The sequence below is a fragment of the Electrona antarctica genome (assembly GCF_951216825.1).
Source record: "Electrona antarctica genome assembly, chromosome: 19".
Classification (NCBI taxonomy): Eukaryota; Metazoa; Chordata; class Actinopteri; order Myctophiformes; family Myctophidae; genus Electrona; species Electrona antarctica.
This window is the reverse complement of record NC_136800.1, coordinates 35,584,658-35,611,850: the sequence shown is the minus strand read 5'-3', so window position 1 is coordinate 35,611,850 and position 27,193 is coordinate 35,584,658. Positions and strand designations below refer to the sequence as shown.

The window sequence follows — 27,193 nt, the reverse complement described above, 5'->3', positions numbered from 1 at the left end:
TACATATTTGAGGTATTTGTACTTTAGTTGAGTATTTACAATATTCATTACTTTTACTACTTCACTACATCTCAGATCCAAATATTGTACTTTTACTCCACTACATTTATTTGACAGCTATAGTTACTACCGGTAGTTACTTTGTAGATTTGGATAATTATCACAAAACATACATTACCCACTTCAGCCCAATATACATTTTGGCCATTCGAAATTAGCCAATCTTCAAGCTCACAATGCATCACGATGCCACGCATTGTGAGCTTGTAGATTTTCAAAAGATTGTTATACATTTGAAAACTTGAAAAGAGACATTCTGCATAAAGAGTACTTTCTACTTTTGGTACTTTAAGTACATTTTGATACCAATACTTTTGTACTTTTACTCAACTAAATTTTGAATTCCAGACTTTTACTTCTAACAGAGCATTTCTATATTGCAGTATTGATACTTTCACTCATGTACAAAATGTGAGTACTTTTTCCACCACCACTGCTTGCTTGCTGTGTTGTTGTCCGATGCAATAGCAAGTGCTCAGACGTTGCAGTTAGTCATGGATTAAAGTTCTACGTCGTGGGGACGGATTTCAGCCTTGAGGATTTCATATGGGCTATTTATGAATGATATCACTGCACATCCACGAAAAAATAAATAAGGAGGGGTGTATCATAGCCATGGCCGTGGTGTGACTGACATGAAGTCGTCAAAACGCAGCATATACTTGCTTGTCAAGTGATCTCTCCAAACTACCAAGCATCCATCCCTCTCCAAACTACCAAGCATCCATCCCCAGCCAAATAAATGTTACATCGATCAGCTGCTCAGAGTGCACCTCAAGCTCCGTATGGTTCATGGCAGTGAGTGTCCAAAAGATGAAATCAAAGGAATAATGGAAGTCACTGGAGTTCTATATCGAAATTGAATTACACCACACAACAGGATCAAATTATTTGTTGACAGGGAAGGCAGCAGTCACTAACAAACGTGCTTACATTCGGTTCTCTTGCATTAAAATAGACAGCGGAACACTTGCTATGTTTGACAGCGGAACACTTGCTAGTATTGGCACGCCTGTTACCCATACAGGCGTGCCAATACTTTGGGCGGTGTTTGGTCCCAACAAGCCAATCTCCATTTATTCTTGACTGCTGTCAATGGCAGTCACATCCGAGCCTTCTTTCACTACCAACGCGTCCATGATTATGGGGGTTTAAACAATGGAATTCACCGGCGTTTTCAAGGCAGTCGAGCGATAATCATGGTAGTTGGTAGTGAAAGAACAGGCTCGGATGTCGGGTGCTCTGCAACACCCTGCAGTGCTACCGGTGCATCAACAACAAGCGAGGATGCACGTGAATCAATGACGATTGTGTGCAATCATAAGTTTAGAGGGAGACACAGTTTTACCAATACACCTCAAAACTAATTGTGTGCTGTGCGTGCCATGCTATTAGTATCAATGTATGGAAAAACGCTGATAAAAATCTGAAAATGGGGGTTTCCCCTCTCACAACGTTTCACGAATCAGATATTGGGTCATGGTTTGAAAATCATTTTCCGTCTTTGGGCTTTAATCCTTGACACAAATCTTATGGCTTGGGTGTCAGCTGTAAGACTAGATAACCTTCAACAACATTCCCAAACATGTAGGCTCTCTACCTGTGCTCAAATGAGCATGACCGGCACACAATAAAAATATATCGGAGCAGAGCCCTGGCTAAGTGGCTAGTGGCTACTGATTAGACGAGCACTTTGCACAGGACGTTTGCAGCAGTAATAGTTAAATCTGGCATTAAAGAAACACAAATTTCTATTGAATAAATACAATGAGATTAAGCTAAAAGTTAAGTTTTGTTTCTGTGTCCAGTCTGAGAAATGTTGTCTAATATGGCTCACGGTGGCTGAGTAAACGGGCTTGGTTTGTTTATCTGCCTCTGTCAGACAGACCTCAGGAGAAGAGAGGACACTCCCAGAGAGGTTGTTATTTTGAGATAGAAATGTCCCGCAATATGAATACATTTTTATGTTTTATTCTGTTGTATAATTGCAATATTACACTTGCGGGAGGGTGGTTTTCTGATCATATTACTGACACCATGCTTCCTTATTTACAACTGTCGTAAATGGCAACAAACATGGCGACCGGGACTATGCCATTTTGGGCAAGCCCTTCCTACACCTCTTTAGCTGTTGATTGACAGTACCTGTAAATGCCTCTTTAGCTATTGGTTAGCAGTGCCTGCGAATACCTCTACAGTAGTACTGGCCACAGCATCTGCTGATGTTAGGACAGCAGAGTCACTGCCCATATTTCGCCGCAGGTTGAAAACCCACCTCTTCAGGAAACACTACCCTTCCTCTCTGCCTGACCTACTTGTTGTTAACTAGTTGTACGAACGCTTGTTTTCTACTGTTGTATTGTTTATTGGATCTTGTTTAGTCGATACACTTAATTGTTTTAGCTCATGCTCATTTGATTTAGCTATTTTGTCTCATCTGTTTAAGGAAATAGGTAGCTGATATATTGCACTTTTACCTTAGCGCTAGGTATACTCTTGGTTGCTTGTTTTTGCAGAAAATGCACTAAAGACTTCTGGTGATTAGTAGTTTTTGTTCCCTACCTATGTTGAATACACTTATTGTAAGTCGCTTTGGATAAAAGCGTCTGCTAAATGACTGTAATGTAATGTAATGTAATGTTCCTCTGGGACATTTTAACCACTGTGTTCTTTTTGCTAAATTAGTTTAAGACGCTGAGAGCTAAAAACAAGCTCTCCTTGCTGCCAGGAACATGCAACAATGAACCTTTTTACAGGATAAACACCATGAGGAAAATAAGCCAGTGCTGTAAAAAAGAAAATTCTGGTGGCAAAGCTGCCATGTACATCACTTATGTAATATTAGATCATAGCCAAGGGTTTTTTTTTGTGAAGCGTAATTTATACTTTGGCATACGACCATCTCACTTTCTGAAAATAAAGGATTTACAGGTGAAATGTGCCTGAAATGTGTTTCACATGAAAATCTGATTTTCAGCCTTGAATTAGGCTTAATTGCGCTTCTCTTCTTTCTTTCCCTCAGCCTGGCGCATTTGGCAGTACTGACCCCTTCAGATCGAACAGCCCAAAACCAAAAGATTCAGGTACTGTATTATCAGTTATAGCTACTGTCAAGACAGTAGCTATACTGTCATGATATACTGTGATTTCTATCGTTAGTCTGGTGAAAATAGCTGATTTTACCGATATTAAGCAAGATCTCTAATGCCACTTTAGTCATGAACATCTGTGTAACTGGGTGTCCACTCCAATGATTCACAAGTTCCCAACGCAACAAGTTGCAACTGCCACAACTTTACCCAACCGACCTGCAACAGGTCAATTCAGACCCCTACAACTAATTGCCAGTCGCAACTTGTTGCTTTGCGAATCATTGGCTGCCGGACTAGGCTTAGCACGAGTGATGACATACATTTACCAGTAGGGGAAATAGATCAACTTATATATCTCTGCTGTTGGGCAGAAACTAGCTAACTCCAAAATTTTCATATTTCAGGAAATGGAAATCTATATATACACCGGTGTGTGTGTGTGTGTGTATATATATATTTTTTTTAAAGCAATACTGCCTCATCAAAGTTGGCATTATGACTTTATATATTTATATTGTCACATACTTGCATGAGAGGGGGAGAGGGGATGGAGTTAGCTGCTTTAGCAGACAGTTTGAGGGACCCTTGGTGTTAGCTGGTTTTGTCAGAAGCACTTTTTATTTTCATTGGTTCAATATTTTTTAACTCTGACATAAAGGGTTGATTTATTGATTTATGAAAATAATAATAATACAAAAATAATAATACAAAACCCCCAAAATGGCGTTGGCTGGTTTCTGCCGGACAGCAACGATATATAGGTGTATACTGTAGTGTACATACTGGTAGGTAGGTAGGTAGATAGTCAGAATCTGCTGTGGTTGTATTTCTGTGTGTTTGTGTGTCTGTCTGTAAGTGTTTTGGGACCTGTTTGAGAGTTAATGGAGAAAGAAATCAATCGCTACAAAGATGAGTGAAAATATTGGGGCTTATGTCATGGCCTTTATAACCAAATATTCTACCGTATCAAAGCTCAAAACCACTTTAGCACACTTTTCCCTGTGTTGGTTCTTGACCTGTCCGTCACCAATATCAGCTTACCCATAGTGACGTGTTGTATGCTTTCATCTTCCCCCTGTTTGAAAACCACTCCTTTGATACATATATACAAACTAAAGTGGAGTGACCGACATACAATATGTTTTCTATGTTAGGTGTATTCTTTATACTGGGTTGTAATTATAGACTGAGGGGAGGGGGGGAGAGCTACAATTATGGTAGGATTGTTGCCAGTGGATCCGTGTTAACAATAAAAACACGGTGAACGATAATGAATACAATTTGAATGAAAGAAAAATAGTTTTTTTTTTTTCTTCTTTCCAAGTCACTTTTTTCAAGTGAAAGATCCTATTCAATGTCATCCTTAAACTTAACAGTAGTTGTACATTTCAGAGAGTGTAACATCCACCCTATGGTCTAATAACTGAGCGTGAGAAAGCGAAGTTGTGCAAGACTGCTCAAAAGCAGTCATTCTTTGGCACCTTGGGTGACGTGTTGCATTTAGATTTTATTTTTGAGGGCATTAAGGGCAACCAATTTTTACTCACAGTGGCTTCATATTTTCCTGTAGTTGAGGTCTATTTTTAGTCTAGTACCTACGCATTTAACTGCTGCCCAACTAAAAATACTCCCCCTTACCCTGGAAAAACAGGAGGCAGTGCTGGGGCCAAGCATAACAGAAACTCTGTGACTGTGGATCCTTGCTCTACTAGAATACACAGCCACCGCTTCTGTAACCAGTCCACTGCTGCCTGTCTCTACTCTGTATCCACTGCTATTGAACCACCGCGCCTCATTCAGCGAAGGAAGTTGTTTTAAGTTTGGGGGGCAACCGCTGGCCTTGCGCACTACCATGGTACACACCTTCAGAGGAACACAGGACCGACTGTGGACCCCAGCAGTTATTTCACGTCAAAGAAAACGCACATGAATGCGCTCTTTTATGGTCGCACACTCACAACAAACAGATTCTATTACAATGGTTTGTTTTTTCTGCTGTAACCCCTCTGCACTTTGCAATTTATACATTAAGAAGAAAAAGGCATACCAGGACGTTTCAAAACAACCCAGCCACAGTGCTGGTTAACAGTAGACCAACTTACTCCTGTAATTAGCTAATCTGATGCATACGTCAGGTTAAACACAACCTCTGCTTTTCAGGTTTTTTGCAAAATGTCATGGAAAATTAAACAGTCATGCACATACCCTTTTTGCTCTGAAAATAGCATGCAGGGCCCTTTTCAGAATAAGCTAGATGCAGAAATGATTTTTTTGTGGTCGGGGCTGAACTTCATTATACTTTGTGGGCCTTTTCCACAAACGTATTAAAATGTTCCAACTGTATTTCAACTGTGTCCTGTCATAGATGTCTTCGGAACAATGGATCCCTTTGGTAGCAACTCGTTTGGAAGTAAGGGTGGATTTGCGGACTTTAGTCAAATGGGAAAGGTAAGCTCAAGGGACTCATCCAGTCAGTTGATGAAACTTTTTTCCACAGGCTACAGTTTTAATTTAGCTCTCATCTTAACTGAACAAATCTATCACATATGAATAGCGGGTCAGTCCAGTGACTATATTTTGCTTGGCATGCCTGTCTAAGTTGTCACCGTGAATGAGTGGGCTTTTCTGCTTTTGAACAGAAGCCGGACAATCCTGTGCTACCACCGAAGAAGAATGTGCCTAACCGGCCTGCACCTCCCTATGGTAAGGCCTTGCGATGTGTGTGTGTCTGTGTGTGTGTGCGTGTGCTTGAACTGTGCTCGCTCATTAAGTACAGAGATTTGCTTTGATAGAAACAAGACGGTCTAAATTACCCCAGTGTGTTAAGATTTCTGGTTCAGGGGGGCGCCACTGGCCTGGCGGTTAAGGCACATTCCACACATAAGATCTAATCCTGACAGCGAGTCGCAGGTTCGATTCCAGAGCCCGACAACCTTTGCTGCGTGTCACTCCTCGTCTCTCCCTCCCTGTTTGCTACAATAAAGGCAGAAAACCTCCCAAAATATCTATTAAAATAAGTTGCTCATAGCAACGGCTCGTCTTGGACCCAGCCGAAAAAAACGTAACCAGTGCTCGAGGCAAATGTTGAATGGTCAAACTTGAACGTGGACTTGACATTTATAGACACATTGCACGTCATTTATTAGAGGTCCATGGCACTTTTGCATGGTTGCAAACACCAGGGAATTGTCATGAACCAGTCAGTGGTGTCAGCATTTTCTTTCTGCGTACCCATTTGTGGTTGAATATTGTCTTATTAAACTTGTGTTTTCTGTGCTCAGCTAGTGCTGGGGGTGGGGGGTTTAGGGTAAGACTTTAATTTCTCTTTTTGAAGAGAAATTAAACAGGAAGGCTGTTGTTATAGGCAAGGCGGAGTTTGGGTTCATGCCATAGAGAAGACGCTTTGTGCACCTCTACCCCTCATCTGATGTACGCTTGAATTTCTTTGTGTGCACGTGGTAAATGGTGCATTTATATAGCGCCTTTGCCCTTTATCCAAGGCGCTTTACATAGATTGTGCATTATATTCACCCATTCACACACACACATTCATACACCGATGGCGGCAGAAACCATGCAAGGCACCAACCAGCACATCAGGAGCAATTAGGGGTTCAGTGTCTTGCTCAAGCACACTTCGACTTTGGGGGAGCCCGGGTTCTAACTGGCAACCTTGCGGCTACCATGCGGCCACTCTACCCCTGAGCCACCGCCTCCCCGTGACCATTTTGTGTGCATCTACCATCTCCCCAGGTCCTTCCTCCAATAGAAGACATGGTGTGAGAAAGTTTGTTGGTTGTTTTCACCTATTGGTGAAACAGTTGTACGAAGCTAGCACCACTGATACAAACCAAAAATGGTTCATGGCCAAATAGAGTAAATGACTAGTGGATATCAATATATTGGTGATTGCTATAGCTACCATTACATTGTCGGACACAGACAATTAAACTCTTTCAGAGGCCCTGCGAAATCTGGGTGTATATATACTGTGTACTGTATATCTCATTTAGGTACAGAGTTCAGTTCAGTTGAGACGGATCATTAAAGCTAAATTATGGCACCGTCATGGAAATTGTATAAAAACTTTACAGGACACGTGGGTGGGGCTGTTGTTTTTGTGTGTCAGTATTGAGGGAAAAAAGGGACATATGTGTGTTTGTAAAGTCAAACTGCTTTTGTGAGTTTCACTAACAATGCGGTCAACACCTTTTTTTTCCTTCTTTTTTTTACTGTTACTTTCACAGAGTATTCTTCTCCATAATAGGCATTATACTTGACTGATTTGATTTAGTCCCATATCCGTGACACTAGACAGTGGAGGTCAGTGGTGAAGCCTCTGATTACTAGCGGTCTCTGAAGTCGATATACTTCAGAACAGATGACTTTGAGACATGCATTTGAAATGCTGTTAAGATGTCCTCTAAACCTTTCAGGTAAAACTTCTCCCATTGGTAAACTTGGTTTGGGGGCAGTGGAAAATCCAAGAGAGGCAATTCAGGACACTGATTCGTCTCAGAATATAAAGGAGTTTGGGAGCACAGATATCTGTAAAGACTCCTTTGTTGCGCCTAAGGACTCTTCTGTGGGTTTCGCTGATTTCAGCTCAGTAAGTGTAGTTATACTCTTGTGTTCAGCCTACGTTTGCTGACTGCTTGAGCGGCCCCCTCCTTCGAGTCATCTCATGGTGCTGAATGCCACAGCAAGGCTCACTGCCGGTTTCAGCTTGTTTGTTCTGGGGCCATGTTCTATCAGCTTTCTTTCATGCCAGTAACCTAGATTTTACATGACAGTCACAGGATCGCAATGTTTACTCGCTGTTGCATTTTCTGCAACTAATGACTTGAATGAATTCTAAATAAAAACCAATTTCCAGTGCTTGTGGGGGTCTTGGCCTGCAGGGATATGAAGAGTTGCTTGTGGGGGTCTTGGCCTGCAGGGATATGAAGAGTTGCTTGTGGGGGTCCTAGCCTGCAGGGATATGAAGAGTTGCTTGTGGGGGTCCTAGCCTGCAGGGATATGAAGAGTTGCTTGTGGGGGTCCTAGCCTGCAGGGATATGAAGAGTTGCTTGTGGGGGTCTTGGCCTGCAGGGATATGAAGAGTTGCTTGTGGGGGTCCTAGCCTGCAGGGATATGAAGAGTTGCTTGTGGGGGTCTTGGCCTACAGGGATATGAAGAGTTGCTTGTGGGGGTCCTAGCCTGCAGGGATATGAAGAGTTGCTTGTGGGGGTCTTGGCCTACAGGGATATGAAGAGTTGCTTGTGGGGGTCCTAGCCTGCAGGGATATGAAGAGTTGCTTGTGGGGGACCTGGCCTACAGGGATATGAAGAGTTGCTTGTGGGGGTCTTGGCCTGCAGGGATATGAAGAGTTGCTTGTGGGGGTCCTAGCCTGCAGGGATATGAAGAGTTGCTTGTGGGGGTCCTAGCCTGCAGGGATATGAAGAGTTGCTTGTGGGGGTCCTGGCCTACAGGGATATGAAGAGTTGCTTGTGGGGGTCCTAGCCTGCAGGGATATGAAGAGTTGCTTGTGGGGGTCCTAGCCTGCAGGGATATGAAGAGTTGCTTGTGGGGGACCTGGCCTACAGGGATATGAAGAGTTGCTTGTGGGGGTCCTAGCCTGCAGGGATATGAAGAGTTGCTTGTGGGGGTCCTAGCCTGCAGGGATATGAAGAGTTGCTTGTGGGGGACCTGGCCTACAGGGATATGAAGAGTTGCTTGTGGGGGTCTTGGCCTGCAGGGATATGAAGAGTTGCTTGTGGGGGTCCTAGCCTGCAGGGATATGAAGAGTTGCTTGTGGGGGTCTTGGCCTGCAGGGATATGAAGAGTTGCTTGTGGGGGTCCTGGCCTACAGGGATATGAAGAGTTGCTTGTGGGGGACCTGGCCTACAGGGATATGAAGAGTTGCTTGTGGGGGTCCTAGCCTGCAGGGATATGAAGAGTTGCTTGTGGGGGTCCTAGCCTGCAGGGATATGAAGAGTTGCTTGTGGGGGTCTTGGCCTGCAGGGATATGAAGAGTTGCTTGTGGGGGTCCTGGCCTACAGGGATATGAAGAGTTGCTTGTGGGGGACCTGGCCTACAGGGATATGAAGAGTTGCTTGTGGGGGTCCTAGCCTGCAGGGATATGAAGAGTTGCCTTTACAAACTCTGATGTTCTCTCATTGTGTTCCTTCACGTCTGTGGTTCTCTCGTCTCCATCGGCATGGCAATATGGCCTGTTCTCTTGTTTCTGGCCTCCTCACAGGATATAGGCTAAGTCTTTTCCTAGTTGGAAGAGTATATCATTGAACTTGGTCGTTCAGGTAACACACACAGGTGACAGTACTAATATGCCTTAAAGCCCTCCCTGTACAGTAAGTTATCCCCAATATCCCAAGTCCAGCCTTTTATTTGTTTGTCATGCTGTATAGACTTATGGCTGATTCTTTGATTTAGATTTTTCCCTCAATGTGTTACATGTTACGATCTCGGGTAGGGAGTGCTGTTGCATGGCAGGCTGGCTATTTGTGTCTTTTTTCTATTGTTCAACTTTGACCTCACGCCAGCATGACATTCGGGAATCGTGTGTGTGTGTGTGCGTGCCATGCCGTGTTGTGTCTAGTTCTGTATTGTAATTTTTCTTTTTTCCCAGGGTCGGAACATGCAGAGGTAAGATTAACATAAGGTGACCAGTCACCAGATTTGAGTCCTTTGCATGTATAGAAACCTGTCCATATACTCTTGAGTGAGCTCAGCTGACTGAATTGTGAGCAGCGAACACTTGTGTTCTTGATTGAAATCCTCTTAACTGGCAAATTTCTCACCAGGGTTTAGTGAGACGGTAGTATAAAAGAAAAAATGCATTGATCATCTGTGGTTATTTATATAAAACAATTGGTAATACAATACATGCAATGAATGATCATGTAATGATCATTATTATTGTTTTACAACATAGTTTTTCATGTTACTGGTGAGGAATTATGTACCCCCTAAATTAAAATCTTAATTTCAGGACTTTATTGTGACTCGCGTTGAGATCTAAATCAACATTTATTTATTTTTTTATATTTTTCAATAAGATCCAGCCAACCTCTTGACGTAGGCTAATGGCAGTATTTGAACTTAATTTGTGCGGCTAGGGTTATTGTGACTTTTTGTTTTTTAATGTATAAGAAGATCCAGCCAACCTCTCGAGGTAGGCTAATGCAAATATTTGAATTTTATATTTGTAAAATCTCACTTGAGTCACTGTACTGCATCCATCATTATCACACTGGAAATTAATCATATTTTGAGAAATCTTCGAGTCGAGTATTTGTTCCTTTCTGTTTTGTTTTGCTGTGTGTGTGTCTTTGTGTGCGCTACGTAACTCAGCAGGCATCTATTCCTCCTCCGGCCAGGCCGTTAACATTTCCCCGTTCCTCCCTCCTACCAGTTTGGAAGTGAGAGCCAGCAGGTGGAGTGGGCCAAGCGGGAGAGCGAGCGTGAGGAACAGGAGCGACTGAGGAAGCTGCGTCTCCAGGAACAGGAAGACCTGGAGCTGGCCATCGCCCTCAGCAGGGCTGACATGCCCAGCACCTGAACTCAGACCACTCTCCACACGCAGACCCATGATTGCACCTGAACCCAGACCACTCTCCACACACAGACCCATGATGGCACCTGAACCCAGACCACTCTCCACACGCAGACCCATGATGGCACCTGAACCCAGACTACTCTCCACACGCAGACCCATGATGGCACCTGAACCCAGACCACTCTCCACACACAGACCCTTGATGGCAGCACACGTAACTGACTTGACATGACCGCCGTGATTTTTTTCCCCCCTGCTACTACCACTCCTGACGCCAGTATCTCTTATACAAATGCCGCTCATACTCGTATTCAACACTCCCATACTTTCCACAGGACTAGATTACACACTACTACATTTGGCCATGTCACTGAATGGAACGGATGATAGCGGAACACCAATCGCCATACGTAAAACCCTGTGTTGTTTCAGCACTGAGTGTAAAAATTCAGTTTCCAATTTTACACTCCGGGATTAACACTGAGGATTTTCGGTGTACAACTACCGCTTCATACTAAAGGCCAGTGCTGCTTCAGATGAAGGCTCTAAGGTTTGCAATCGAGTCCAGCCCCCCTTCATCAGCAGACTTGTCCAAACACTACATAGTACACTGACCTAAACACAACCACCCCATCACCACTTCCTCCTGTGAGAGAACCCTGTGCTTCTCTGGTCTGATCCTCCAGCGTTTTAATCTTCAGCGCTTCCTGGCTACGCAGCAGCTATAATGAAGGACTATGTCGTGTCCAGCCCCTGTAGAACATAGTGATTTCATGGTTGGCTGCTTGACTATACAATGTATATAGCTTTGTTATCTTTGTTACAGGCAACTACCTTTTTCGTCTTGATTTTTTGTGTTGTTGTTTGTGAGGAAATCAACATTTTACAAATATTTTATTTTGTTTTATTATTTATATGCAAAAAGGAATGCATCTGTGGTCTATGAAGTATCTGTAAATGCACTGTATAAAACTGTATCATAACCTTTGATTACTTCAAACATTCATAATGGAAGTTAAACTGAGTAGGTAACTACTTTTTAGGCAGTGATTGTTACTCTGATTTCAGGTATTCTTTTTATTTGTTTGCCTTCAGAAATCACTTAATGTAAATATAATATTATTTGATGATGGCTTGACAATGTGTTGCCTTATACACCCCAGCCTTTGTAATAGCAATGCGAAAGCGTAATAATCCACCTGTCTTAACCACTCTCAACCTGGTGTCCCTATTTTGGGCTTGGCATTATAGGCAAACCTTTTCCAAAATATCTCGAATAGCAGAGCTTGTAAATCAGCAATTTAGCTATTGTGTGACTAAGCATAAATTAGAGCTTAAGTGGTCATAGGCAATGCTGATGGAGCTTCTAGAAAAAGTTATTAAAGGGAAATTCCACTGCCAGTTAACATTAAAATGATTTACCAGATTGAGGCGTACATGTAACTGATTAAGTCGTTAATGTGGCTGGCCAAAGCAATCTCTGCCTCCAAAGCAAACTGTCGAAACCAACTGCGTAGTATCATTTTGCCTTTTTATCAGATGTCTGCATTTTTTAACTTGTTTTAACAGGAAGATATTTATGATTTGTAGAGAGCTCATTTTACTCTGTAAGTAAGCAACTTTTTTACAGGGACCGAGAGTGGAATTTCCTTTTAATTATGTTTTAAATTTTTATTTCTGGAGTTGTAAGTGGTTTTCGCTCTCACCTTTGACAAAACACCTTTTGTTTTGAGGCTTTTACTACACATTTGATGACGAAAAGTGATGCTTTTATGACTCATTAACCGAATCATTTACCAGAGAGTGGACAGAGTTGCTTTGGGGCCCTTTCACAATCCTTCCATTGTTGTCATGTTCAGTTCTTCCCATCTTCTAGCGAAGGATAACATAAATGAAAGGTAACCTCTTAATTCTCCCAATGACCCAAACGCCTCACATTTATTTATGGTGCCATGAACGGTTAATTATTAATGTCTTCCTTATTCATTGAAATTGAATGAAATTCAATGATGTCATGTACAAAAAGAGAAATTGATTCTTTGTTGACTCCCTTTAAAAAAGGACACTGTATACCTGATTGACCTCTTTGGTGCTGTTACACTAAATGTTGCCCTTCTACTGGAGAAGCATCACAACAGCAGTGATGATGAGATTGATATCTGGTTACAACTTGAATTGTCCTTGTATGTCAGCATGCGCCCAAATCACCCATTGTATCACTTGTATTCATGTAGAACCATGTCTTTCAATCTGGCAGGAGGATGAGTTTAAATGTCTCTTATACTCATGATTCTGTGTAATCATACCATTATAACACTGACCAGATTTATTTGGCACCTAATGTATGTATATGCCAGACTTTCTGTTATGTGCGGATTGTTGTTCCAATGTTGATATGTTGGTGGAAGTAGTTCCCATGGAATGCATGACCATGGAAGCTGGCTGTACCCATGTACAGCACGCCTTATCTATCCACCAAAGACATGTGGACATTCATATTATTGCATATGTCATTCATTATGGGAGGAAAAAGATCCTTTTCAAAGTTTTGGCTTTCTCAAAACTATAACTTTTAATATAATAAATAAACATAACATACCATTTCCTAGATTAAGAAGTCTTGTTTTTTAATGTAAACTTGTCAAATCCAACATTCACCTAAAAAAAGATATTTCTAAATGACATTTCAGTGAGTTATGAAGAATTAATCTGCAAAAGTGTTGGTTCTAAATCTTGATTTTTGATACCGGCTCCATTAATGGTGATCTTGCAGTGCTCCATAATTCACACCAAATTAATAGTTCAAGTACAGTTAATAAAGATGAAGATTGGGGAACTTCAAGTACTTATTTTTCTCATATTCACTCCTAGTATTTCAAGTCTGTCTGTAGTCGTTATTTTAATACTGAGCTTAAGAGTTAAAAAAAATGGTTTCAGAAAAGTGAAATGAGAATAGTATTGTATTTGCATTTCACCACTGAAGCTATGTTTAGCCCCGTATACTTCCTCAATTTTGAAATTAGATCAATTCTAGCAAGATGTTTGACCTATGCCGCATGACTTTTAAGGCAAAGCAGTCCCCATAAGCGGTACTAGGTACATTGTTTAACATTATTTAACATTTATTTATCATTTGACTACTACAGGACTATCATAACAGGCTAACAGCTATGGACTGAGTGGCACCACTATTCCTACAGGTGTGTTGTGCCTGAGTAATATGATGTAGTATGATTCATGCACAAATGGAATAAAACAGCTTTATGTACTGAATATCTCTATCTGTTATCTACATTTTCCCTTACATTTGTATTTGCTCATCCTCTTCACAAATCTGGCCATTAATGGTCTTGATACATGCAGTCAATTCCAGCTTTGATGCTTGTGAAATGAATGCCCGCTGACACTAGACATAATATGCATGGATTCGATTCTTTGAAACTGCAGCGTGGGGCAACTCTGTGTAATTGTAGTATTAAGGCTCTTTGATGTCTTACTATAATTTTCTATCCATCCGAACGAGTCTATGGGCTCCCTGACGAGGGTTTGCTGTGCCCCTCTGTCCAGACGGCTCCTAGCTCGCTCTGTAATTATGGAAATTGAGTGTTTGTATTTATAGGCTAAGCCCACAAGCGGCTGCACTTCTCTGTCCTGCAGCTGGAAAACATCACAGTGTAAATGAAGTAACCAGGTTTTTGTTTTGTTTTTGAGAGTAGGTACATATAGTGGCATTATGTATACGACCACTATGTCTATTTAAGCAAGCCTATAGTAAAGTAAGCTATAGCTCTTGTTTCGTTGGTCGATGTGGTTCATTAAGTGTGAAAGTGTGAACATGTTTCACATGGTGAAAGGACATCTTAGATGACTAAGCATGAATGGTGTGTCTTTTCTGAAAGAAGTTCCCAAAATACCAGAAATATCAACTTCGTTGTTTTAATATTTACAATAAATACACAATTTACAGTATAAAATCCATGTACATATCTATATAAATTTAAGTAAAAAATAACAATACACAGGACATCAAGCCCTGCGCAGAGGGGCTGGACCCAGAAGTATGCAGTTTCACTTGAGAAGATACAATATCATCTAAGTGTTGAAGCCATTCAAACTTTGAGGCAGTTTAAATAATAAAACATTGTCTTCGCACATTGCAGGCTACAGTATGTGCAGTTCACTCTTGTCAACATGAACTTGTCGTGGACTTTTTGGTGGCCGTGTAGTTCTGTCATGAAGAGTTTTTACAGTAGCACACAGTCATAAAAAGGCACTTTTGTGTCAAACACAGCATTCCAGTTTTATCAAGGAAGAGTAGTATATGCTACAGGGCCAGCCCCTTTGTTTTGTTTGCTGTTAATCAAACAACCAATACAGCTTTTCTAAAGCTTTCATAAAACCAGAGTAGTACCAGCTACATTATTAGAAAATAATAACACTAAAACTTTTTTCCATATATAAAAGACTTTGGTCATGTAGAGAACAATTTAAATTAAAAAAATACATAAGAACAAAAAAATACACATAATAGATCCCATGTATGATCCCCCAGTCCTTATTTGGCTATAGCAGGCTTTCTTCACATGTGTCTCTTCATGTGAAGGGCCAGGTGGTCAGACCTGGAGAAGGCACGCTCACACAGGTGGCACTGGAAGGGACGATGGCCGGTGTGTTTGCGGAAATGACGGGTCAGTTCGTCGGAGCGAGCAAATTTCCACCCACAACCTTCCCAGTTGCAGTGGTAGGGCTTCTCACCTGCGAGGACAAACAATGATAACACGTTAGACTACAGCACTGTTACTGTGCACCGTTGTGATTCATGCGTAATTACGCGCCTTTGGTCGTTGAATAATGTCCATATACATATGTTTTTGATTCTTACCTGTATGAGTTCGGTGATGTGCCTTCAGATGGGAGCTCTTGGTGTACGTCTTGCCACAGCCGGCGAACGTGCAGGTGTGTGACGCGGTGCGCTTCCTCGGCCAGGTGCGCCGGCCTCTCTTGGGTTTCGACTCGAGCAGCTCGAGGGGAGACGATGGCGGCGTGAGCATCACCCTCTGTGCGCCCGGCTGCATGCCGAGACCCTCGTCGTACATGCCAAAGTGATGCGGACCTCCTTGGTACGGCAGATGCTGCATCTGCGGCGCCGGGGGAGGGTGGTGTGGGTACGCCGCCGAGTGATATTTCTGTGGGAAGCTCATGGAGTGGCAATGCAGCGGCGCGTGGCAGTCCGAGGCGCCCTGGTGGTGGTCGTCTGGGCTGAGCGGCGGGGTAATACTGCTGGCTGCCCGCGGGGAGATGGCGACGCGCGGCTGCTCGAAGGACATCATGCAGGACACGTTCCCCTCTTGCTTGATTTTGGTGCAGCTCTGAGGCACCATGCCCATAACGGGGCCGTAACCGTCCATGGTTGGCTCAACTTTGATGTTGTCAATGCTAATAATGTCCTGTCTGGGAAACGGCACCGTGTTGATGTAAAATCTTCCCTGAACGGCCGTGTTGTTGTTGCGCGTAATGCCATAGTTGTTGTTCTCCCCCTCGGACCGGAGCAGCTCTGCCATGAGGCTGGTGCTGTACGGTGGAGGCGGTGAGCGGTGGTCGTTTGATGCATACTGTGGCACTTGGTTCCCCGTGGCCGTGGTGCTGCTGGTGTACAGGTGGGCATCAGCAGCAGAGCCCATATATTCCGCACCGACTCCGATGTGCGCCGGACTATCCGAGCCAGTTGTGTTGGCGAGAATAAAATCCAGATCCAAAAAGTTACTCAGATCCTCGTCGTCCTTTCTGTGGTGATTGTCCATGTTATGTACCATTTCTACCATGGAGCAACTGGTCGGCTTCTCCATCTCGCCTTTCCACCTCTGGAAGAAAGAAGGGAGAACGTTAGACATGGTGTTGCTACTGTCACACAGACAGGTGCATGGCAACAAAATGGCAAGAAGCGCACAGGCATGTTTTCTTTCTTTCTGGTTTTACTTACCATTTCCCAAGTTTTTTCTCTTTGGTTTGAGAACGTCGAAAAGGATGGCAGCATCACTCCGGATAAGGCCATCGTTTTTTTGTAGAAATAATAATTATTTCTTGTCAAAGTCGTATGAATAATAGAGCTTCAGCCGCACCAGAATACGTGCGCCTATCTTACTGTCTCTTCTCCACTGTTGCGTTTCAAAGACATGAACCAAGTTTGAAAGGTAGGAGGTCCTCTAAACCTTATAACTGTCTAAGCCAAGTTCCACTGACCAATTGGAGAAGGCCAGGAAACAACGTTGAGGAAATGGTGGAATTGCTGGTAAATTTAGCGCTTTATAAAGCGAGTCCTGCAGCGCGCGTTGGTTTAGTGTGCTCTGTGTGTGCCTCTGTGAACCCCAGGCAACGCGTCTATAAACTCTAGAGCCGCCCCCTCTTAATGACGCACAACCTAAGTGGTCCGTCCCACTTTGGATGGAGGGGGGGGGGGGCGGAGCGGGGGGGGCTGGATTTTGGAAAAACTATGCAAGCAAGTTACACTACTCACAACATTATGGCAGGCTATAGACAATTATTATGTAATAGCCTACGCCGAAAACAATAGCAGATCAGATAATGTGTCTTGGCATAAGATGACATGTTGCTGCAACAACTTAAAATAAAACATTTTTAACCAAAACTTTTACAAATATTTTATTTGAAAATCGATTAATTGAAACTGATCGTCAGTTGTCACTGAATCAGCACGGACATAATACGAATTGTCGCATGCTTTATTCAATAGGCTTCAATATAGGCTACATAATTATCGGTATAATAATGTATAGGCATATATTGCAGAAAAAACGTGTGCTATATTGGACGGTGGCTATAGGTAGGCTAATTTAAATTTGAATGCGGCGCTACCTGGCTGCTTCTTCATGTGAAGGTGTCTACGCATGCTTGCCGCTTAGAGCAAACTGTTGTTCTCAAGCCATTATCATTAATGGTGGGATGCTATTGTTCCTGCGCAGCAGGCTTGTCCAAACAGGCGCCAGTATCGTCTCACTTCGTTTTCATGGCTTTCAACGCTCTCTCAACACTCGTGATGTAAACATGATTTGAGGTAACATTCTATTCATGTGAAAATGAGGCATCTTTAGTGATGATGGGGTCACATTTGCATCACATTCAGAGGAATGACTGCTTATAGAATAGATGAAGAAGTCTGTCCAGGACTGTTGGAGTTGGACCTGACTGAGAACTCATCTCTGACTTTGAAGGCTTGACTGCTTTTCCAAGAGTGGCTTGAGAAGGCTATCCTAAACCAGTAGCTAATTGTAAGGACCAAGTCTTGCAGAAAATTATGTAAAATTGATGTGCCACCTGTGGCTGTTAGGCCACATCATAATACATTTTTCAATTTGTGTTTTATAAAGTCCTTTTTTTAGCTTCCTTGGTCTACAATTAGGCCTATAGACTACATATCGAGCCACACATAAAACATATAATTCACAATATGCAAGTGAACAAATAGACTAATGTGTCTTTGTCTAAATGTAATTTAGTTGTCATGATTATTGTCATGCCAGATCATTAAAGATCTGGCATCCTATGGTATGGAGTTTCAATGTACAGATTATTGATCTTTTTATATGAAACTGTTAAGACTGATAAAAGCTTGGTTCTCGGTTTACCTATATGATCCTCCTATATTACAATTTCTATATGCATTTTATCTATTACCTTGTGTTTTCCTTGCTTACTGTTAATCACTCTGGATTAAGAGCGTCTGCTAAATGCCTACATTGTAAATTGTAAATATTTTTGACTATGTTTACTGACAACCAATGCCTCTGCATATTTATCCTTGTTGGGTGACTGATTTCTATTAGGCTAATTACAGCCAGCAGGCATACATTGTGTACGCTATGTGCTGGGACATCACACAGCACACAACCTGCCGTGGGAAAGGAGCTGATCTGACTGTTATCTTACAGTCAAATTAGGTTGTTCTCAATTGATCAGTGTAACGACATGCTAAGCTCAGCAACTGATGACAGACTGATCCCCTTCTCATCAAGCCGTTGATGGAAGTCTATTTAACACTTGCCTCCGGAACCACACATATAGGTGCACCTGCCAATCCTGTCAAATACTTCTCGTTCCTCCTACACTCCTACAGTATGCCTCCACCTACACTGACTGCCTGGCTGGATATCGTGTAAAATCCAGAAAATGTTTTTTTAACTTCATTTTAAATCAAATTAAATACATAAATAAAAAAGAATAGCTAAATAGGAGGAAACACAAATGAACGTGACATAGCATGTTGAGCTCAGTGGCTTGTGACAGACTGATTTCTCTTCTCTTCAAGCTGTCATATTCATATCAACCCCCATCAATACAGTTAATGGTTGCTGTGAGGTTTCCATATCCTGATCCCCAATTTCTGCTGTGTGTGTTCTGTGGAAAGTGCGTCAGACAGCCAGGCAGGAGAGAACCAGTAATGCCAGAGAGGAAGTGTGTCCTGACTGGCCTCTATTACCAACAGACGTGTCTGAAGCCCTGAATGTTGACCTTGACCCCTCCTGCCAGTGCATCTGCTTCTGTATACTGCGGTACCACTTTTCATCTGCTGCAAGTGAGAGTGAGTGTTCTCACTTTTAACCACTTCCCCTGTGACAGCCAGCTAACTGTTGCACTTGGTATCGCTCAAGGGCACCGCAGAGACACCAGTGTAAATTTGATTGCTCAAATGGTAAATGGCGCAAATGAACTCTTCATAATGGGGATTACTATATGTAGATCTTAGCAGAGATTTACTGAACAGGGGTAAAAAGATTACATTTTTCCCCCAGGGAAAACAAATTAATAAATAGTTTGAATTGTTTTGCCTATAATGACATATTGGGATTCCAGCGTGTAATTTGAGCCCTATCTTGATTACACTAAAGTGAATGGTGTCTTGAGACTGGATAGACAGAATTTGAGGCAGAAGAGGAAGCATAGGTTACAATGGGGTCATTAATGAGCAATATTTCCACTGAAGTTGTAGAATATCGCCTTCCCTGAATATTGATTTACACAATAGCTTTAGCATTGGGCAATCACAACTTCTCAATTTTATACTGTGCGAAATCCCTGCTCCTGAAAATATCTGTCCAACAACCTGGGAACGATGTGTTGATATCAGGTTCAGGTTGGTTATTATTCAATATTCAAAATGTTCCGTTAATTGGCTCATGATGTGTATGATTCATGGTTAATGCTCGCCAATCTGGGACTGATGAAATCAATTATAGTCACGCACAGCTTGTTGTGGGCTGTTGAGGTTGTTGGCAAATTATAATATACACATACACACACATTTATCATGCCTCTGTAGGTTTTCCATGTGGTGACGATTCGGACACACATCCTGGCCCTGTGTGTCTCACTCCACTAACTGTCATGGAAAAGTTGTGTGTATGTGCGAGAGTGGGGAGTTCTGGGACTGCACGGGACGTCCTGCCTGAGCGTGAGTCGGTGAGAGTTTGAGAGAGAGTGGGACTCAGCTCTGGGTTTATATAGCCTAGTTATTTTTAACCACCCGCCCCCTTTGCTTATTACAACCCCCCCCACCCGCCCGCCACCCCTCGACCAGGACTGCTCAGGAAGCACGCTTGGCTCTCTTTCCTGCTCACACGCGGTCAGATTCAAACAGAATCAAAGAATGATAGCATTGAGACTCTCCTTCTCCTTTTGGAAAAGAAATGTATGGGGGGAGTGGGGGGGGGGAGGGGGGGGATCAAGAGAGAGAGAGGGGAAAGGTTGGCACGTGCCAATGAGAGAGAGTCTGGGAGCTGGCCCCTGTCCTGCTCCAATTTCAGCGCCCCTCAAATATTTTTGGTGAAAAACAGAACAAAAAAGGGGGAAAAAATCATGGCAGACCTGAGATAGACCTGATGTCTTTCTTTTGCCTTTTGAACATAGACCACGGTTTCTTTACTGAATTAGCATGACCAAAGATCAGTTGAGTTTCACTGTTGTTAGAAACACATAACAAACAAGCAGCTCATGTACCATTAAGTAGACGACAGAGAACACATTTGAATAGCCTGTTTGCATAACACTGCCTGATGTTTTACATTGTTAATCAGAGAAAGCAAACCTGATACTAGAGAAGATTCCCACGCAACTGCTTATCTTTATTGTTGCACATAAGCATGAGGACTGTATAGGACATGTAACTTCCTCAAGCCTAACTCTGCCCATGGGTGTGTGAACTTTGATTTTTGGTAAAGACTTTAATTAAGGCCTTAATTTAAAAATGACACTAATACTAACAACAACTAATTGGTACGAAAAGTTGTCACTTTGTCTCATTTTGTAATGGAACTATTTGGATAAAAGTATTTTTTTTCTTTTCCACACAATGATTATATTTCTTTAATGTGTGCAATAAGTATTGTCTCTACTATCCTTCTGAGGTGACATTTTGAAAATATAGAACTCACACTAGCCCACATTGCATTCCACAACACCTCTGCATTAATGCAACCAGAGTCTGGCTTCAACCAAACCCAAACATGTGTCTGAGCAACCAACGTAGCTTTCACCAAGTGTTATGGAAACCCACCTTTCAAAAATATGCAGCTCGCTTCGGCAGTATAATGACTACATGTGGATATAATTGAGCTAGTGGAGCACTAGAGTGGGGGATGGGCCCAATTTATTAGCTGTTAACACCAGGAATTATACTGGACTCTCTTGTCACACCACACACACATGACTGGCTGCACTGGCCGTGAAACTGTTTTCTTTCTCCAGAGTGCTAAAGAAAGGTGCTTTTTATTGGATAAATGAGAGCGGACAGGCTCTCACTGGATGAAGTGGGCCACTCTGTCAGTATACTGGATGATTTTATTTCCTGAATGGTTCCTCAGGCACTGTGACAATTCAAAATGATCGCTGAATTTATATGATACATTATGGATTAAAACTTCAATGTATTTAGTTTCTCGTTACCAAAGTTGCTGTCTTCCCGAAAAATGTCTTGATTTTATGTTTGTGTGTGAAATGGAAATGAATATGTGGACATTATATTCATTCCCAAAAATATGATATATTATACTTAATAATCAATTAAGTATTCATGTATTCATTTATCTCTCAGACATATACAGTATATCGACCACTCTGTAAAAGTTTGCATTGTTTTGTTCATCAAAGTTAATACTTTCTTGGTCACCTTAACCATTTTGGGCGGGAACCCCTTTTGGTGTTAGCATTATGTTATGCTTTAGCTATTGAAAAATAGCAGATCTACAAGCTCATAGCGCGCCACCGAGTGGCACGCTACAAGCTTGTAGGTCTGCTATTTTTGAAAAATCGAAGAACCACTGACATAGAAACATAGCTTTTTCAGAAAACTGTCTCAGGTCAATCTGATCTCAGGTCAAAATGGGTTAAAAAGTACCGGAATATTCTTTTGTGTGTGTCTGGATGCATGTGAAGCTAAATAATTTTTTTTTAAATCCTATGTGAACAGGCAGCCCATATGGATCAACACTTCAGGTCTGATGTTACTGTATAAAGTGGAGTCTATACCCCCTGAAAGCCAGCAGCGGCCTGTTTTTTCTCTCCATGGGACGACAACCACAGACCTGTGCACATTTGAACATGCCGAACTAAACTGTGCCAGCTGTTCAAATAGCATAACCCAGGGCCTCGACACAGGTTCTCCATTGAAGGCCCACTTCATTTGATTGAGTGATCCAGTCTGCAGTGCACTTTATAGTGTACACACCTCAAAATGGCGACATTTGTAAAACGCTAATAAAAACATTCCTGCAGCAAAGAATGCTCTAGGTATTTCCTCCCCTACACCTGGTTACGATTCCTTGAGTGCAGTCGTCTGTTGTTTTGCACAGAAACTCAGTCTTTTAGTGAGTGTGTAGATATGGTTCCTGCATTTTGTGAAATTGCGAATGGGGTTGTGTCTTACTAAATGGATGCCATCTATAGAATGTGGTCATATCATATAAATGACTAAAGCTCTATAGAACTACTCTTTTTGGTATCATAATAACTAACTTACTGGCGGATGGTTTGGGAGAAGTTTGAGTCAGAAAGTCAAGAGGATGTGAGCTATACTTACCGAATAGGGGACATGTCATATTCATGTGGGAGTCAATGACAGTATACTGTAAGTTGAAATGTCATGGTACAGGGGTCAACAAAGAGAGCAGAGTATTGTCAAGGACACAAATGTTGCATGTGGAGGGAGGGATTAGTCCGGCAGCCGGGGGTGTGGAGTGGGAAATTGGTTTATCGTTTTTTGTATTGGCCATAAAATATTGTCTATACATACATTCGTGAATCCACTTGCTGACCGGCTGTCGGTATTGAGCATTTTGTTTTATCTGGGTTTATATGTGACTATACATTAACATCCTGGCAAAAATGTCAAAATGTCATTATGCTTTAAGTAGCATGTGACGTGTCAATCTAGGGGGGTTTCATGATTTATTATTGGACAAATCTGTAGGACTAGGAGTAAAGAGTAATATCAGAAAATGTGTTTTGAGACCGGGATTAGCTGGTCGCAGACAGACGGACATACAGGGTCAGGGACGAACTAGTACTGTGTACTGTAAACCTAATTGCCCTTCTGGGACATTAATAAAGACCTTGAACCTTGAACTTGAACTAGTATGGGGATTGGGATTGGGGACGGACCCCGACTCGGCCTGGCGGAGAATGTTTCAGCACTCAGGACAGTGACCACCTCCTGTGAGTGTCATCCCTCATTAGGGACTGCAGATTGAGCGCATCTGCGTTTAGGCAGAGACAGAGACCCCATCCGTTTCCCCCTTTACGTAATTGTAGAGTTGTGAAAGACAAAGTATAGGTCATAAAATATGTTTTAAATTAAGTTGTGTTCAACGCAGATTCAGGAGTGGAGAACGCCCACTGCTCAACCTGATCACTCAGCTTCCCTATCTCTTCTTATCGAGTTCACCTGCGTCCTACAGTCTCACAGCCAATCACGTAACATTCCCCACAGCATAAATACACCTCATCTCATCCCTTACCTGCTTGATACTGCCTCGCGCTTTCAAATCCCCCCCCCCCTCCTCCCCAACTAACCTCCTTCATCCTCAGCCTTGCCCCGCTAACACTTCTTTCCCTCTCCTTCTCCTAGGAGCCCCGAGGGGGGCAGCGTCCGAGCCGAGGCGACCGATCGCTCCCGAGCAGAGCACGACGGTCGCCATGCTCCCGAGACTACGCCCCCACCTTGAGTCTCGCCCTCCCCGGGCTCCTCATCAATACAACTACATCTCACTTGTGCAATAAACACCCCTAAACTTGAGCAGCGCTGTGGTCTCTTACTAGTGAATTGCAAGTTAAAGAAGTTGTCCAGTCTAGATGATATTTGCACCACCAAGACCTCAGGCTCTCAGGGAAACGACACCGAGCATACATTACATAATCATTCATCACCCAGAACAGGTAAAAAATTGGCGGCAACTCTATTGTCGCTATTTTACTTTAACCACACACAAAAAAAAGTTTAATATTAAAGTCGGAACAAGGACATGGCACCAACACACGTGTGCATGCCTCGTACCGTATGTTTACTTGACAAAGAATGATGTGTTGCCACTTGCCACACAGACTTGCAGTCATTTTTTATTACACCAACAGAAGGTTAGTTTAGCTGTCAAAACGAAGGGCATGTCTATCCTAAGATTTAGACTCTCGATTCTGACTTCTAGTGAAGATGTCAGAATCGATAAATACATCTACGACTACGAGAGTCTAAATCTTAGGCTAGCTAGGGCATGTCAACAATGGTAACGTTAGCTAAAAAGCTAGCCAGCTAACTGATTCTGGGTTCAGTCAGTGTGTGCATGTTTTGGTCAATTGTTTATCTTTTACAGTCACCATTACAGTAACACTTTTACTTCAGGTGGTGAATGGTAACTGAGCAACTTCAACTTACACAATAGCCTATAGTAATACCTCTGGAAAAAGTGTAATATAAGTCTGGCCTACTGCATTAATGGGCTTAATGGGTCTCATAGCAAAGTTTGTTTTTGACTGAAAAACATTTTTCTTTTTACCAGGGAAATTAAGGAAGTCCAAACTAGCAAGACTGGACTGTGCAGTGCAAGTAGACCACAGGTGAGAACGGTCAAAGCTTTATTTTTGATGAAAGCCTGAAAATCAAATCATGATCTAAAGGAAAAGCATATTTGCTGTCTGTACAGTGTTGTCGGTATAGGTTCAGAATGATCTAAAGTCCAATAAAAGGCTATAGACATAACTCATGGGACCTTAAGAAATGGCATATTTTAATGATTACAGGGATACATATCCTGAAATGAATGGGACCACGTGATATGAATATGAACAGCAAATGAACATGGATAAAAGCAGATACGACCTGTTATATCGCAAATCTATTATCCGCTCCATATCAGTCCGTTGGTCGGGGCACCCCTTGAAGCCCAGGGCCAGCGCTGTCATGATAGTAATGATAAATGCTTTAAAGGTCTACTTTATCTCATCAATAGTCAGTGTGCACTTATTCTAGGCCAGCTGTATATCGTCACTGTTTGCGGAACAAGATAGGCTATAGCCTATGGCCTATTGTTTGGGGCGCCTTGAGATAGTTTTTGATTGATTGATTTATTGATTGATTGAATACTTTATTAACAGTTTGCAAATAGTACAGTGGTACGATGGCGCTAAAAGTAAAACACAAAAAGCCCTTGTGTTTTTATTTTGTTTTTTGCATGTGACATCATCATCAGATTCATCATCATGCCTAGAAGTTATGCAGGAACTTTCTGGCCTTGACAGCCCATACAGCCAAACAGAAAAGTCCTATCTGATTGCATTAAACGATGTTAAACAACGTTAAACTCACGTTGTCACTCGATTTACCACTCACTTTATGCATACTATTCTCACGCGCATACCCTTTATTAAGCGATGACATTATCTGGCTACTCCCAGACAGTCAGAAAGATTGATTGATTCAAGAAGATGCAAGATGCAGCTTTGATGTGTCGGCAAAAAAACGGAAAAGCTTTGCCGACGCTGCAAGTTGCAGCCGCACGCGAGCTTCATTTCCATCCACCAGCTGTTTAAAAACCTGGAAGAGACGCGTGCTGTAAACTGCATCTTGCATCTTCTTGAAGCGACTGTCTGGGAACACCGTCTTGTGTCAAGCAGTGTTGCCAGATTTCGCGAGAGACGCAAGCGACCAGGTCTATGAAAACAATCCCAAAAGAAAGTAACTAGGCAAAGTTTTACCATCGGCTTTTGAAAATAGCCCTAACTGAATGCCTAAACATAACCATTTTAGCGTTATGCAACAATTTAGGTCAGCTCGGCTCTGCGCTGGCTGTATCGTTCGTTCGTAGGTAATATGATACGGCCGTTTCAGTAGCCACTACTGAATGTAAAAATAGTATTTTTGTGTGTGCCCATACACTACACTATAAACAGTATGTTCCCAGCAGGGCCTTGGTTGTAGAATAATGTAAAACAATCATTGTCCACCAATATTCAAACCAAACGTAACTGTGATTGCTCTAACGGTACCATTCTGCTATGTGAGCGCTCCTAAAACACAGGTCAGGTCTCCATTGCAAAATCATGGGTTTGAATTAACCTCCTGACCTGTGTCACGTGTTCCGTCTCCACAGTTCCGTCTCCACAGTCCCTTTCTTGCCACTCTTTCACTGCCCATTGAAGCAGAAATACCCCAGGAAAATATTCTCTTTTTCCCTCCCTTCCAATCCCAAAACTAAAAGGAAAACCCACGCATGGATGTGTCTCTCTGCTCACTCTCCCCATGCTCATCCAGCCACTAACACATACCTCTCTGGCACCGAGAGGTCAGACAGGTTCCTGTGCACATTGCAGATGTTATCTGAAAGGCCTACAGAGACATTAACCTCCAGTCAAACTGCCATAAAATACCCTCTGTATTTGCAGCGGGTGAAGGGTGGGAATGATGATGAATCTAAAACGACCCCTCGATTTAACTATTTAAACCCGGCCTATATACTGTAATTAGTTGCACAGCAAATAGAAAATATACAGTAGCAGATCTACAAGCTCACAAAGTGTTGCAAAGTGTTGTGTTGTGAATTTATACAGTATGTGTGGTATTTTCACCAAATGTGTGCCTAATGACCAGAGTCATAGCTTATGCTACGGTTTATTTGGGCTGAGCTATCAATCAATAAATCAATCAATCAGCTGACAATTTAGTCAAGCGCACATTTCATACAACACAGCTATGTGTTCTTTACAGACATGATTAAAACATGTTTACTATGACAGTCATACTAGGCAATATCAGAAAAGGCCATTTGAAAGCATGCAGTGCCAGTTATAGTAGGGCGAGATGCTGGGTGCAGTTTAGAAACTAACTACGTCTGCACATTTGGATAGATTAAAAGAGAGTGTTAGGGGTGTTGACGGCGTATCTACAACTGAGACATTTTGATTTTGGGGTTTACTTGCAAACAGG

At 42.3% G+C, this 27,193-nt stretch overlaps 2 protein-coding genes across 4 annotated transcripts in view; one reads left to right on the top strand and one right to left on the bottom strand.

The window, feature by feature from the left end:
• Positions 1 to 10,710, top strand: part of LOC306943555 (epidermal growth factor receptor substrate 15-like 1) — a 35,014-nt gene extending 24,304 nt beyond the window's left edge. For all 3 annotated transcript variants that reach the window (XM_079529953.1, XM_079529952.1, XM_079529954.1), the window contains 4 exons: positions 3,083 to 3,143; positions 5,518 to 5,600; positions 5,792 to 5,855; positions 10,567 to 10,710. In XM_079529953.1, coding sequence (XP_079386079.1) covers positions 3,083 to 3,143; positions 5,518 to 5,600; positions 5,792 to 5,855; positions 10,567 to 10,577 — 219 coding nt within the window. In that variant the 3' untranslated portion in view covers positions 10,578 to 10,710. The remainder of the gene's footprint in view (positions 1 to 3,082; positions 3,144 to 5,517; positions 5,601 to 5,791; positions 5,856 to 10,566) is intronic.
• A 3,920-nt stretch (positions 10,711 to 14,630) lies between these two features.
• Positions 14,631 to 17,044, bottom strand: LOC306943571 (Krueppel-like factor 2). Its single transcript, XM_079529985.1, has 3 exons — positions 16,691 to 17,044; positions 15,593 to 16,571; positions 14,631 to 15,465 (listed from the first exon to the last, which is right to left on the bottom strand). The coding sequence occupies exons 1-3, from the start codon at positions 16,760 to 16,762 to the stop codon at positions 15,290 to 15,292; spliced, it is 1,227 nt and encodes a 408-aa protein (XP_079386111.1). The 5' UTR covers positions 16,763 to 17,044; the 3' UTR covers positions 14,631 to 15,289.
• Between the last annotated feature and the right edge of the window lie 10,149 nt (positions 17,045 to 27,193).

What these genes read in the sequence shown, in the direction of transcription:
- LOC306943571 (XM_079529985.1), bottom strand. Translation starts at nt 16,762, where the DNA reads ATGGCCTTATCCGGAGTGATGCTGCCATCCTTTTCGACGTTCTCAAAC. An exon ending in GAGAAAAAACTTGGGAAATG is followed by an intron (nt 16,572 to 16,690) that starts GTAAGTAAAACC and finishes TCTTTCTTCCAG; the next exon opens with AGGTGGAAAGGCGAGATGGA. An exon ending in ACATCACCGAACTCATACAG is followed by an intron (nt 15,466 to 15,592) that starts GTAAGAATCAAA and finishes TTGTCCTCGCAG; the next exon opens with GTGAGAAGCCCTACCACTGC.